The 15,676-nt window shown below is 34.5% G+C and overlaps 1 protein-coding gene across 1 annotated transcript in view; it reads right to left on the bottom strand.

Annotated features, from left to right (window-relative positions):
- LOC131842435 (atrial natriuretic peptide-converting enzyme) overlaps positions 1 to 15,676 on the bottom strand; it is a 121,125-nt gene that overhangs the window by 66,488 nt on the left and 38,961 nt on the right. Inside the window, exons 4-5 of the mRNA XM_059190967.1 lie at positions 12,915 to 13,055; positions 274 to 378 (exon numbers count right to left, since the gene is read on the bottom strand). Of these exons, the coding sequence (XP_059046950.1) occupies positions 274 to 378; positions 12,915 to 13,055 (246 nt within the window). The remainder of the gene's footprint in view (positions 1 to 273; positions 379 to 12,914; positions 13,056 to 15,676) is intronic.

Raw genomic sequence — 15,676 nt, 5'->3', positions numbered from 1 at the left:
TACAACTTACAATAGAATTTTTAAAATGGAGTTTGTATTTTTGCATTTAGACCACTGTTAAACTAGGGGCATCGCAGGTCTAACTTTAGACCATAGACGAATCACGATTTAGAGATAAACTTCATTTTGTAATAAGGAATACATTGGTGAATGGTTTATTACTAGTGCTAAACCAGGTTTATCTTTTTGTAATAAGGCCGTTAGAGTCTAATGTGGAGTTGTGAACCACTAAACCATGACGGCATCTATTTAAATTAATATACAGGCACTTACTTGTTGAGCGTCCCTCTGTCCAAAATGGCCGATGTAGTTTGGGAACACGGTGAAATTGTACGATATTCTGTGCTGCTGGCAGAAGTTGACTATAACTGGCAGACGTTAGCCGAGCTTCTCGGTGTTGGCCACGTGACCAAGTCGACCGGTTCAATATATCCAAATATAACTTTTTTTATACTCCAATGGTGTGAATGAAGCGTACGACCCATCTGGTCTGGGTTTCCCTATCCTATGAACGTCTGAAATACCAGAGATGTAACGTTTCTTAGGAAACCTTAATATATCTTTCTTGAAAAACCCCATGATGTAATGTCTCGAGAAAATCTCAGACGAAACAACTCCGGATGAAGTCGAAACAACTGATGAATTTACACAATATGTTCAATAATGTGCGATCAGGAGCGCGCGCGATTTCACGGGGAAAAGCCAGTACGCGAAATCGCGCGCGTTTTATCAGATATCCGCCATTTTGCAATCTTTACTAATATTATAAATGCGAAAGTAACTCTGTCTGTCTGTCTCGCTTTCAGGTCAAAATCACTGAACCGTCTAAATGAAATTTAGTATGCAGATAGTCTAGACCCTGAGCAAGGACAACTGACTTTTTAAGGCGAAACAAGGGTCCTAAGGGGTTGAAAGGGGAGATACAAGGTTGTATAGAAGTATCATCATTTTTGAAGCTAGAAGCCTGAAACATATTTTTTAGGCGTTAACTAAATGTAAATAAATATTACATTCTAAATTCGTATAAATTTTACCCTTAAGGGTGTAAAATAAAATGGAAGTTCCTCATGTCTATTCCACGCGGACGAAGTTGCCGGCACAGCTAGTGATATATAAATTATTATAAAAAGGCGCTAAAGCATGATTTAAGAACGAGGCAATGAGCGAGCTTGCGGCGCACGTGGTTTTAGGTTCTCTTTGTGTACATATACTTTCCTGCGTGACAGCCATACGCGCGTGTAAGAGGGTGTGTGTAAAAACGGATAATTGCCGCGACATTCTTTAACATTATTTTAATAAAAAAAAAATTATGACACTGGGGACAAACGAGCATGCAGCTCACCCGATGGTATGTGATTACCGCCGCCCATGAGAGGTAACACCAGGGAAATTGCAAGCACCTTGTCGGCCTTTTAAATAAGCTCTTTTCTTGAAGGTTTCAATATCGTATCGGTTCGGAAATACCATTGCTGGAAGGTGATTCCACAATGTGGTTGTGCGTGGCAAAAAGTTTCTAGAAAACCGCAGTGTGGAGGATCGCTATTCATCCAGATGATCAGGATGGTATTTAAGTTCCTCAGAACGAGAAGATTAGTCCTGTACACGTTAGTCTTGTACCATTGGTCAGACAGATTTTCTAATATACTCAGAGATGCTACTACGACGCTACGCATGAGGTGTACATCGGGTATCTCATGATAACGTGTTATATGGCACTGTTTATACTTATACATGATGGCCTCAGTAGTATAGTGATTTAGCATATCGCCTTACTTCCGATGGTCGCGGGTTTGATGCCTCACACGGGTCAAATATGTATTCTAGAGTACAATTGTTTGTCAGTCTGGGTGTCTTCTATGTGTATTATATATGTATTTACTAAAAAATGTATTTAGGTATTTTTATCAGTTGTCTAGTATCCATAACACAAGTTTTTTTAATATGGATGATAGATGGAATGATGCAATTTTTGCGTTTTCGGTTTATTTATTAGCTATATTAACAACTAGCTTTTGCCCACGACTTCGCTCACGTTAATTTATCCCCTTGGAATGGTGGAATTTATCAAAATCCTTTCTTAGGGGATGCTTACGTCATTGTAGCTTTATGCATGCAAAGTCAGCCCAATCAGTTTAAAATTGACAAAGTTTCATACAAACTTTCATCCCTCATTTTACCTTATGGGTACTTAACAAAGATCCTTTCGTAGCTTGGGACTAGATAGCATCTGTGGAATTGTTCAGGAACTATTAATCCAGTTTTAAACAGGTTAAAATTCATTTAACTACATTAACAATGTGTACTAACAGCAAAAGTTTAAAAATAAGTATTGTCCTGGAATATTATTTGTATTTATTAACGATGTCACCCATTTTCCTTAGATGAAACGTCAAACTGTCTGCTACATCAATGACATAAAAAATACCTATACACAGCAGGTAGACGCAGGTTTGATTCCTCGCACAGCACAAATATTTATATTCATGAGTATGACTGTTTGTATCGGTTTAGGTGTTATATATATATATTTTGTATGTATTTATATCAGTTGTCTAGAACTCATAACACAAGTACTAGCTTGGGATTAGATAACGCAGTGGAATTTCCTAATTTTCGACGCATATTATTATTATTTATTAAACATAGCTGTAACGTCAGACTGTCTGCTACATCAATTACATAAAAAAGAGGTACATACGTAATACCTATAGACATTTACATAAACAAATACACGGAGAAATATCCCGAGGGAGCGACGCGGACGCGGCACGTGCCTCGAATCTCTAATATCTATCCGTAATGGAGCGTTTAAATAAAACTGAATGCTTTTATTTCATCTCGATCGACCACCCGTAAATACGTCACACTTTAGAGTGGGACAAAGTGTGACATTGGGGGTCGACAAAGTGTTTTGTATCTGAATACATCTGAGTTCTCAGACAATTATGAGCCATATGTCGACGGCCTCTGTGATCTAGTGGTCGCAGGTTTGATTCCTCGCACGGCACAAATCTCAATCAATAAGGGACCACCCTTAAATACGTCACACTTTAGAGTGGGACAAAGTGTGACATTGGGGGTCGGCAAAGTGTTTTGTATCTGAATACATCTGAGTTCTCAGACAATTAGGAGCCATATGTCGACGGCCTCTGTGATCTAGTGGTCGCAGGTTTGATTCCTCGCATAAATATTTATATTCATGATTATGTCTGTTTGTATCGGTCAATATATATCATGTATGTATTTATTTAATATTTTTATCAGTTGTCTAGTACACATAACACAAGTTCCGTATTGGGACTAGATGGCGCTGTGGAATTTTCCAAGGATATTATTATAAGTAAGTATTACCACAGATAACATAACATTACATAGTGTTACGTAATACTTATAATACTTATAAAGTGCGGCGTTCCAAAACTGAATGCTTTTATTTCATCTCAATCAATAAGTTTTGAAATACGTCACACTTTAGAGTGGGACAAAGTGTGACATTGGGGGTCGACAAAGTGTTTTGTATCTGAATACTCTGAGTTCTCCTTAGCTATTATGTCTACGGCCTCTGTGATCTAGTGGTCGCAATTCCTCGTTTATATTAATGACTAGCGTCGAGTAGTTTTTCGTTTTTCGTAAAATAAGTGGAGTACTTATAATGTCCTTCCTCTCGGTTCAATGTTTTGAAGTGTTTTCCTAACATTTCCCTTACTGCTCTGCTCCTGCTATTGATCGTAGCGTGATGAAATTTCGTTAAAATCCGTCGAGTAGTTTTTGTTTTAGACAGACAGACAAAAAAATTACTGATTGCCTTTTTGGCATCAGTATCGATCACTAATTACCCCCTGATAGTTATTTTGGAAATATATTCCATGTACAGAATTGACCTCTCTACAGATTTATTATAAGTATAGATGATGTCTGTTTGTATCGGTCTGGATGTTTTCTATATATAGATATATATATTATGTATGTATTTATTTAAGTATTTTTATCAGTTGTATAGTCCACATAACACAAGTTCCGCTTAGCTTGGGACTAGATGGCGCTGTGGAATTTTCCAAGGATATTATTATAAGTAAGTATTACCACAGATAACATAACATTACATAGTGTTAAAAACGTAATACTTTTAATTTTATTAAATCATTTATTCATGTAGCACATTTTAATGAACGTCAATGCTTTAATTTTATTTTTTCCCTCTCGTTTATATATAGAAATTGAAAAACTCAAAATTCTAAAACATTTATTTTTGTAATGCACATTTATAGCTATGTATTTTTATATATTTTTACATTATAATTTGAACAACTATTGCCATGCACACTCGTCATTCAAGTAATCGTTTAGTGAGTAATAAGGGGCCACCCATAAATACGTCACTCTTGGATGTGACAGTGGGACAAAGTGTGACATTAGGAAGACTCCTAATGTCACACTCTGTCCTAATGTCACATCCCTACTTTCTTTTTTTGTGTCATTCTAATGCATAAGCTATATTATTGTAAAGTTTCATATCAATTCATTTAGTAGTTTTTGCGTGAAAGAGTAACAAACATCCATCTATACTCACAAAAGGTTATTGCATGGTCTATAAACGATACTAATTTCAAATAGTACCGCAAACTTTACAAATACTAAATACGCATTTCATTTGTTCAATTTAGAAAGCCAAATGTGAATAGTTCACTATCGTTCCGTGAGTGTCCTTTCATGAAATCACGCAGTCTACTGAAAGTATACCCGAGGTTGTTAAGTCAAAACAAATAAAGAGAACGCAGGTAGAGGGTCGAAATTAACTTTTTCGTACGTTGGCCCCACATTCCGGCGACCCGGAACAACCCTACCCGGCTCGCATATTTCACCAGATATGCCCGTAATTAAACTAAGAATGCTTTATAAAAATAATGTTGTACACTTTGTTACAACAAAATTTATGTAAACACGAGCTCGCAGGGCAGAGTGGAATAGTTTTTATTTGGAATCTACTAGCTTTCATCCGCGGCTTCGTCTGCTTTTTAGCGAGAGCGAGATATCGCAGTGAAATTATAGTGTCACCCGATCTGTCATATTTGGGGACGGTTGTTCGTACCAGTTTTGAATATCATAGTTTAGTTAGATGTTTTTTCTATTATTCTATTAAAAATTGAGGGTATATTCCGGAGAATGTGCCACCCCCATCGGTACAACAATATATAATATCTAAATTATGGCAAATTTCTTGCTTTAATGCCAACTTTTACTATGTTAATACAGTTAGATGTTTGACTTGCATATGCATGATATAAATAGATTTTTACCAAAATAAACTGGGACTATCTTGTGAGAGCTTAGAGACAGTACAGACATAGACATTGTGTCAATTGTCCAGAGGTATATATTTATTTATTTGTCATCTAAACCGGTTTATATTTAGGTCGTCCTTTATAAAATTATAACTTAACAATAAACATTAAAATCTTATTATCCACTGGTGCCCCGCGACTATAAACGCTGGCAGGTGCCCAATTCCATTAGCATTCTTTAACAAAACTCTCCTTTCTGTTACAATCAGTTAACTAGTAAATTATTCAATAGTTATTTATTATATTATTGTCAGTTGACGACCTGACCCGATGGTCGCGGGTTCGATTCCTCGGACGTCACAAACATTTGTATTCATGAGTATAACTGTGATTGTTTGTATCGGTCTGGGTGTTTTCTATGTATGTATTTACGAAAAAAAATGTCTATGTACTTGTATCAGTTATCTAGTACCCGTAACACAAGGGACTAGATGGCGCTGTGTGAATTGTGTGGGTGATTGTCCTGAGATTATTATTATTATTATTTTGTACATAATTCTATTAATCCTAATTGTCCAAAGATGAAATTATTCGAAAAATGTGCTCGAAATAATATTGTAAACAAAATTACGTCGTTGAGAATTCCAGAAAATTCGATAGAGATGAAATAAATTGGAATATTGGATGCTGGATTAAATTAAAGTGTTATTATGTTAATAATACCTACCGAGCCCTCATACACCCGTCTGAGAATAGACTCCTACTCTTATCAATAGACTCCCATTTAAAATTTTTCCACGAAGCTGATACGTTCGAAAATGGCGATGGTTCTTTTTTTTTAATTAATACAGTTCAGGTTCGACCAGTTCTTCTCAATTAACGTTCTTCAGTTTTGTTCTTCTTTTACTTTTATTTGCTTTTATAAGTATTGTTTATTAAGTAATACATATAAATTTATTAACTTTCTTTGTTAATTTGATTTGATTTCATTCTTCCCCTATTCTTCTAATTTCAAAAATTTATTTTTGCTAGAAATGTATTGAAACATTTTGCCACTAGTTCCTAGATGTACAACTATTATTTGGATATTGTTTATTAAAATAAAAAAAATTTTTGCTCTCTTTTATTACTAAGTATCACCCGCTATCACCCGCATTTCGTTCCCTTTTTTAATGCAATTACCTTATATACTTCCATGTGCCTTTAGTGAAAGGGTATGAAATTACACACTTAATATTTATATATTTGTATGGATAAAATAATTTAATTATTTATCGGTCGAATTGTTATTTTCCAAATCACATGAAAGTAATTAAGACTACACACAATTAATAATAATAAAACTCTTTATTGTGCATAAAAAAAGGACAAATAATAAGAAAAAAAAAGGCGGCCATATCGCTCAAAGCAATCTCTTATAATGCCCAATTTACACTCAGCCAGAGTGGGCAGGGAAGAGAGCAGCGCGAGAGTGTAAACACTTCCCATGCCATTGGCGCTGCCACTCGCGCTGCCCGGCGCTCCCTCGATTGTCGGTTTTTCGTGCGCGAGTCAAAGGACTGGCAGCGCGAGTGGCAGCGTGTTTTTATGCTACGTTTTCATGGTCGCCCGCTTTTCCCACCGCCGAGCAAGAGAAATGGACGAGTAAACGGTTTTTGACAGAAAATTTACAATTGTCGGCACAAAATCAATATTATTTTAGTGATATATTGATCATTTAAAATAATAAAGAAGCAGTTTGTTTGTTTGTTTTTTAAATCACTTTATTGTATTACAAGAAAATACATTTAAATTAAAAGAGTAAATATACAATCGCTTAAACTGACTGGCACATTTTACAAGTCGAAACGTGTTTTACAAACTACCAACCAGCACTAATTTATTTAGCCCGGCATAAAAACACAATAAGATTAAATCAGGATGTAAACATAGCATTACAGGCAGCACCTGACGGATCACTATTTCGCTCGACCATACATTAGAGACCGAATATTCATTTAATTTTGTAACATCGACAATTCAATTTATCACTAACAATCAATAAACCTCCAATAGAGAGACATATTCTCAAAATTAACATATCTCTAATCCAGTAATCCAATTTTGAATCAGAGAAGTAAAGTCCACCGAAAGAATCGCACATAATAATGGAATTTGCAGAAAAATCTCTCTGGCGAGCCGTCCACCCCGACCACAAACATTAGGCCCCAAACGACCACACCCGAATAGCTTACCGACCCTTTATATTAACCGTCGAGAAGGTGTGCATACAGAAATGTTAATGTAGGTTTGAGGGTACCGAAATCCTTAAAAATAATCGGTTCTCATTCTAAGTGGGCCTTTATATTTTGTGGCGGCGTTTGACGTGCTTGATTTCGAAGATGTTTTAAGATAAGAAGCCTGCATACTATCTACTTTTAAACTGGTAAGAGTTAATAATTTGATTGTACTATTTGTAGGAGAATCTTCGCTGATATAATAGATGATGCGTATTGTGATCTGAATTTTCCTCACAAAAAAATTCCTCATGAGTTTATTGTAATTATCATTCATAATTTTTGTCGCAATCTCCCGCGTGGGTAAGAGCGTAACCTGATATGTAGTCCTTAAGACATCAGGCTTAACGCTAGGACTACATATCAATGTAGTCCTTAAGCCTGATATGTGGTCCTTAAGCCTGATATGTGGTCCTTAAGCCTGATATGTGGTCCTTAAGCCTGATAATGATGACATAGGCCATTAATGTCAAAAATGTCTGCATGTATTGACCAATAGCATACCCCAGATACTAAGACTATGGTTCTCAACAAGGCCTCCTTGTTATCCTTAGAAAGTCATCTCACATGCACATCTCCATCTAAGATGACACCCCAATAATTCCATATTTGAGATCGACCCTACTGATTACTTTACGCCATCCATGGCGATTTTGCATCATCGCAGATGTTAAACCATCGTCAATAAATTCTGCTGAATGACTGGATGATGATGGCCAAGGTCGGTGGACGTGCTGTCTCGCTTGCCTTCGGCAATAACCATCACTTGTCTAGTTATATGGTCTTCATTCCGATGCATCTAGTCTACGTAACGTCCTGAGTTTTTGTGGGACATAAAAATTGTTACTATTTGCCAGTTAGTAGCTAGTTTGTAGTTAGTTAGTCATAGTTATCCTTATTTTAATCCACTGCTCATTCAGAAATAGATCTCTACTACTGCTCATTCGGAAAGTTGTCTCATCACAAGAAGAATGAGCAAGAAATATGCGTTCATCGATATGTATAAGCCGTGACTGGGGACAGTTAACCCATATCGATCTATCGAGAGATCTATTTCTGAATGAGCAGTGTATTAAAATAAGGATAACTATGACTATTCAAAAGTGTTTAAATTAAGTTAATTTGAATAAATGATTTTCTATTCTATTCATTTAAATATACGTAACATAATGTTTCCATGTCAAACTTTGGTCAAACTCTACGTCAGTAACAATTGAGAACGTGTCTATTGTAGTTATTTCATTAATTTAAACAAATTGTAAATAATCATTATATATGACAACATGCCGGCATATTAAACGTTAAAACCTGTTCCAAAGTTCATAAAATCCATTGTCGGCAGCGTCACAAACAAATTGAAACACACGAGTACTTACAAATAAAAAATTGTTATTAGAAAAGGCTTTCTAAAAAGGCATAATTTCCCAATGCTCTTGGAACGACTTTTCTTTTCACAGCTGAAGTTTCGGGAGCAGAAACAAAAACAAACAAAGGCATTAGGTAAGGACGGATATTATTCACGTCTGAAAAGTGAAGCCTCACAAATTTGTCAACTCAGAACTCTGAGCAACTGAATTATTATTGTTGGTGTACAACCACTTTTCTTGCTGTTTTATTTTGTCTTGATACGTGTATAATACACACTATATGTATATGCATCTTTTAGAAGATTGTAGAAAGATTTTTATAGCTCTCGGTCCTACTTCGACCGCATACAAATTAACTACACAGCCTTTAGTCAATTCAAAACTTCTTCTCCTTCTTCTTCATCCCTGACTCTTCTCAACTCTTCCCGTTACATTAGAAACATTTCGCTGATATACATCTCACTTCCACTTTGACCATATATCAATTACCACATAGCTATTTTTCGGTAATTCCGAACATCTTCTTTTTCTTCTCCATTCTCGACTATTCCCGTTATGCGAGGTCGGCTTTCCTAATCATGAGGCCATATATGTATTTCGTTAGTAAACGTCATTTAATAGGCTCAATTACTTCATGTGCCTATGGGTATTAGTCAGCCAGGTGGGCCAGCCAATGGGCTGGCTCGACCTCTTTTCATTGTTTTAGTTAATAAAATCAATAAATAACTCTGGACAATTAACACAGCGCCATCTAACCCCAAGGTAAGCAGAGCTTGTGTTATGGATACTAGACAACTGATATAAATACTTTGATACTTATAAAAAATAACATTCTTAATATACACAGAAAACACGCAAACCAATACAAACAATCATACTTATGAATACAAATGTTTACAGCGTGCGAGGAATCAAACCTGCGACCATTAGAAGTAAAGCGGTACGCTACTATATTTTGTTTACATAAGTGTATACAATTTTTATGTTTCCACTAATGCGCCACCTACTCTATTTTTTTTTGTAAATACTCTCTTTCCAAAGGTTGTCTGTAAGAGATTGCATTAGCGATAAGACCGCCTTTTGTACTTAGTTTTTTTTGTTTTTAATTTTGTTCATGTCCTTTATATGTCGGTGCAATAAAGTGTTATAATATAATAATATAATATACGCTATACCGATAGACTACCGAGGCCGTTAAATTCAAAACGATACAGTAAATATTATAGATAAATAACTTCTTTCAAGTAATAAAGACAGGATATCTTATCCGTCAGATTGAAATATAATCCTTGGTCCATGGCAGATATAATCGTAGATGAATTAAGTTCTCCATCTGATAATTCAATCACGGTTCCTTTAACTAAAAGTTGATAAATACACTTGAAACCACAAAGTAAATAAACTGTTGAAACAGCGAAATAAACAAATCAAAACCAAGATTTAATCCTCATCTTCCTTCATTTCAATTTCAGGTATAAATATTATCTGTTTGATGTAAGATTAAAATTTTATAAGGTTTTTAATTATTTGGTTTCGTTTTGCCGCTCACTCGTTTGTCGCTTAATCTTTCAAAATACAATAAAAAATAATTTATTCATGTAGGACATATTAGCCGCTTATGAATGTCAAATTTTTTACATTATAATTTTAATTTTTTCCCTACCGTCCAGTTCAGTATATAGATCCAATTAGCTTTTGCACGCGGCTTCGCTTGCGTTAATTTATCCCCTTAGGGGTGGAATTTATCATAATCTTTTCTTAGGGGATGCCTACGTAGGCATCGGGCTGAGAAAGCACTACTATAACGTCATAATAGTGCTTTCTCAGCCCGATCGGTTTAAAATTGACAAAGTTTCATACAAACTTTCACACCTATTTTAAAACTCTGTCTGTCTGTTGCTCTTTCATGCAAAACTTTTTTAATGAAATTTGGTACACAGATAGTCTAGACTTTGATCTTGGTTGTAAGGGATTGAAAGAGAAGATGAAAAGTTATATGGAAGTATCATCATATTTAAAGCTACAATCTTGAAACCTATTTTTTGGGCTGTTAATTAAATACAAATAAATATGATATTTTTATCCCCTTATGGCATTTATCAAAATCCTTTCTTTGGGGAAACCTACGTCATAGTGGCTTTATGCATGCAAAGTCTCAGCCCGATCGGTTTAAAATTGACAAAGTTTCATATAAACTTTCTTCCCCTGTTTTATCCCTTGGGGGTAGAATTAATCAAAATCCTTTCTTAGCGGATGCCTACGTCATAACATCTACCTGCATGCCAAATTTCAGCCTGATCCGTCCAGTGGTTTGGGCTGTGCGTTGATAGATCACTATGTCAGTCACCTTTGAGTTATATATATATATATATAGATTGAGAAGAACTGGCAAGAAACTCAATTGAATATTTTATTCTGTAACACAGGTTTTCTTAGCACAGATTCCATTCCGTTCTCTTTTATTTATTTATTTATTTTGTTAATACTTATAATGGAATGGAATATATATATTTTTTTATAACCAGTTTATTTACAATGTATATTTATATAGGTGTCTATGTCTAACATTAAATGAAAATCCCGTGCATGAACAACCATTGTCATGCACGCTCGTCATTCAAGTAATCGTTTAGTCGAAAAATTATTGGTAGGTCCTTTTTTAATGCATAATAGTGGTATTGTACACCCGGCTGACCTTATGGTAAATGATAACGAGACGCTAGTGGAGGATGATAATGAGCATGAGGTCAGGTCAGTTAGCCCATCCCATGAGAAAAGTAAAGAATTTATCACAATAGTTTCCAGGAGGAACTGCGTGGAGATGAATTTAACATGATATGCTAGCTATGGGGTTATTAGCCCATATTATTAACAAGCCCCTTCCTCTCATGATAGGTAGTACCTCTCAAAAAGACGGAACAACAGTCGCCCGGAATAGCTGGACATCCTGCACTTCTAAAAAAGAGCCCGCTCTACACGAACAACGGTCCAAATATAGGGAATATAATGTAGTTTATTTAATATTTTTTATGAAATTCATATTAATAATAATGCTGGACAATTCACACGGCGTTATCTGATGTCAAGCTAAGAATAATTTGTGTTACGGGTACTAAACAGCTTGTATAAATACACTTTTTTTATATAAATACATATAAAACATCCAAATGGATGGGATAAATCCGTGGTCACGGATACAATGAATTAGGAATTTATTACCATTGGTAAATAAATAATATAATAAATAATACATTAATAATTGATAATAAATTGGTAATAATAAAACCTGACCACCGCCACTGGAAGTGTTACGATACACTTCCAGTAGCGGTGGTCAGGTTTCCACAATCATTATTTGTTGTCATAGAGATGCTAATGGTAATCATAATAATATAAACAAGTGTTTACCCAATGGTCGAAATTCGTAAGACCATAATTAATTTGAATTATAAATTTGACCATTCGTAAGATTCTATTATCAAAGACTATACTGCTAATGGTAATCATAATAATATAAACTAGTGTTTGTCCAATGGTCGAAATTCGTAAGACTATAATTAATTTGAATTATAAATTTGACCATTCGTAAGATTCTATTATCAAAGACTATACTGCTAATGGTAATCATAATAATATAAACTAGTGTTTGTCCAATGGTCGAAATTCGTAAGACCATAATTAATTTAAATTATAATTTTGACCATTCGTAAGGTTCTATTATCAAAGACTATACTTGTATGTGTGTGAGTTAAAAACATAGCAGTATATGTAATGTTATTTTTTTAATAATTTAATATAATTTTCGTGTTTTTTTTTAATATTATATATCTGCACTCCTTCTCTATATAAAGTATAAGTGTGCGAAATGTCATACTGTACTGTTCACGCAATTTTCGAGAAAAGATTTTTGTTCGCGTATTCATGTAACAATATAATTGAAACGTTTATCTATATCTACTAACAAATAAAATAGTGGCCAAGGAACTAACCTGTACAGCTGGGTTGGCTCGGAAATAGGCGAACAGTGCACCAGTAATGGCGAGAAGTGCGACCGCATTCAACGCTACCTGCAGTACTCGAAACTTGTGTGGAGAGCCCTCGCTGCCCGCACCTCTCATATCTCGTAGCATCTGTTTGAAAATGTCTCATTAGTATTTGCATAGAATAGAATAGTTATAAACGTTATCTGTGGTTAAAATCGTTCCAGCCATTTCAGAGATTAGCCGGAACAAACAGACAGACAGACACGCAAAAATTGTAAAGAATGTTATTTTGGTGTATGTACCGTATTTATATGCATATGCACGTAGTAAAATACAATTATTTCAATATTACAAACAGACATCCAAATTTTATTTACATGTCTGTATAGCATTTTTTTATTTTAGAAAATAAAATAAAATTCCACGCGGATGAAGTCGCGAGAACAACTAGTGTAATATAAAGATTAAAGTTCTTTACAAACAAAATCACAACAGTGTAAGCTCGGGATAGGTATTACGATCGAAATGTAGTGTAAAAATTAAACGGAATACCCGCTATGAAATATTTTACAATCTCGACGTGACACGCTCGGCGTCCAGTCAGCGTGACTAACTCGCTGTTTCATTGCATACTTCTTGTGCAGCGTGATAACCGAGTTACTGACTTCGCGAACTTAACGGGATTAAAAATTCGATTTATATTTATGTTTATCAATTTTATCTAATCTAAACCCATATAAAAGTGCGGAGAAATTTGTTCTTTTTATTCTAACGGAATAAGTAAAAACAATATTTTACCCAATGTAACCTTAAAAATAAATAAAATTGTTATATTACATTAAAAAGATAGAGTGTGTAAAATTTATACGAAATATACATTAAGTAACAATTCACAATCTCGGGGTGACACGCTCGGCGTCCAGTCAGCGTGACTAACTCGCGGTTTCATTGCATACATCTTGTGCAGCGTGATAACCGAGTTACTGACTTCGCGAACTTAACGGGATTTAAAATTCTATTTATATTTATTGATTTTTTTAAACACTTATAAAATATATTTTGAGTAATAAATGTGTCTTATCATTGACTTGCGTTTATCTCACTATTTGAGGTTGGCGCAATATATCATATTCCACTAGTCCCTATCGGCCGTCATATCCGAGCTTACTTTCCTAATAAACACCTATCTAATCTAAACCAATATAAAAGTGCGGAGAAATATATTATTTTTGAAACGGAATAAGTAAAAAAATACTTAACCTGTAAAATAATCAACTATTAAAATGAGTAATATGGATAGTATGGGAATGAAGTACTACATTTTATATTAAACTAGTTACTCGCCCCGACTTCGCACGGGTGTATATGTATTATATATATAAACCTTCCTCTTGAATCACTCTATCTACTACAAAAAAACCGCTTCAAAATCCTTTGAGTATTTTTAAAGATTTAATCATACATAGGGACAGACAGACAGCAATTGCAACTTTATTTTATACCATGTAATGAATAAATAAAATATAAATAAGTACTGAAATATTGAAGTAAGCCGTAAATATTTGCAGCTAAATTTCGATTGAAAGTATTCCTATATCGCTTTGATGAAGGGAGGTACGAGACATCTTCTTCCACTAGTCTCTATCTGCCCTTATATCTGAGCTTACTCTCCTAATAAATATGTGTCTAATATAAACTAATATAAAAGAGCGCAGAAAGGATTTTTTTTATTGTAATGAAACCATTTTGTCTACATCATCTGCTTCTTCCTTATCTCATTTATTTGTGGTCGTCGTAATATGTTTTTCTCTTCCAATCATCCCTGTTCGCAGTCATTCTCACTTCAGACTCTATTTCTTACCATATCATCTCTCACACAGTCCATCCATCCCTTTTTCGGCCTTCCTGTGCACACCATTTCATATAAAAAAATATAAGTGTAAAATTTGCAAGAAATATCCGTTAACAATTCACAATCTCGACGTATCACGTTCGGCGTACATTCAGCGTGATTAACTCGCTGTTTCATTGCATACATCTTGTGCAGCGTGATAACCGAGTTGCCGACATCGCGAACTTATCGGGATTTACAATTAAACTCGACGTGACAACTGCTAGGTTTATTTGGTACGTTAAAACTTCCTTTAACTTAAACTTTTTAATGCTTGTTTGAAAAATAATAATATTTTGGAAATATTGTAGTATTTATAATATACATGTATGTGCATAATTTCATTGTTTTTATAAAATCTAAAATGATTTGATAAATAATGAAGAAACAACGTTTTGGAACAGTTGAAATGGTATTATTTATATTATTAACCGGGTTTGAACACGAATATTTTTATGGTAAATACCTTTATTTACCATACACATAATTACATAGTATAAAACAAAGTCGCTGTCGCTCTCTGTCCGTCCCTATGTGTGCTTAAATCTTTAAAACTTCGCAACGGATTTTGAAGCGGTTTTTTTTAATAGATAGAGTGATTGAAGAGGAAAGTTTATATATATAATACATGTACCCCCGGGCGAAGCCGGGGCGAGTGGCTACTTAAAATATAAATTAGATAAATGTAATGTTTTTGTTAGCGTAGTACTTGCCAATGTTATAATAAAGACCTCTTTTGTAACATTGTTTTACGCCAACAAAAAACGTTGCTTTGTAAATAAAATTAAATATATTTCTCGAGTTGATACTTCGAATTTATTATGATTGGAATTGAATTACAAATATCAATGGAATAAAATATTACTTATTATTCAAT

This window comes from Achroia grisella, unplaced genomic scaffold (assembly GCF_030625045.1).
Source record: "Achroia grisella isolate CSIRO2021 unplaced genomic scaffold, CSIRO_AGI_Agris_v1 utg2183, whole genome shotgun sequence".
NCBI classification, from domain to species: Eukaryota; Metazoa; Arthropoda; class Insecta; order Lepidoptera; family Pyralidae; genus Achroia; species Achroia grisella.
Note: the sequence above shows the minus strand (reverse complement) of the source record. Positions and strands in the feature narration are given on the sequence as shown.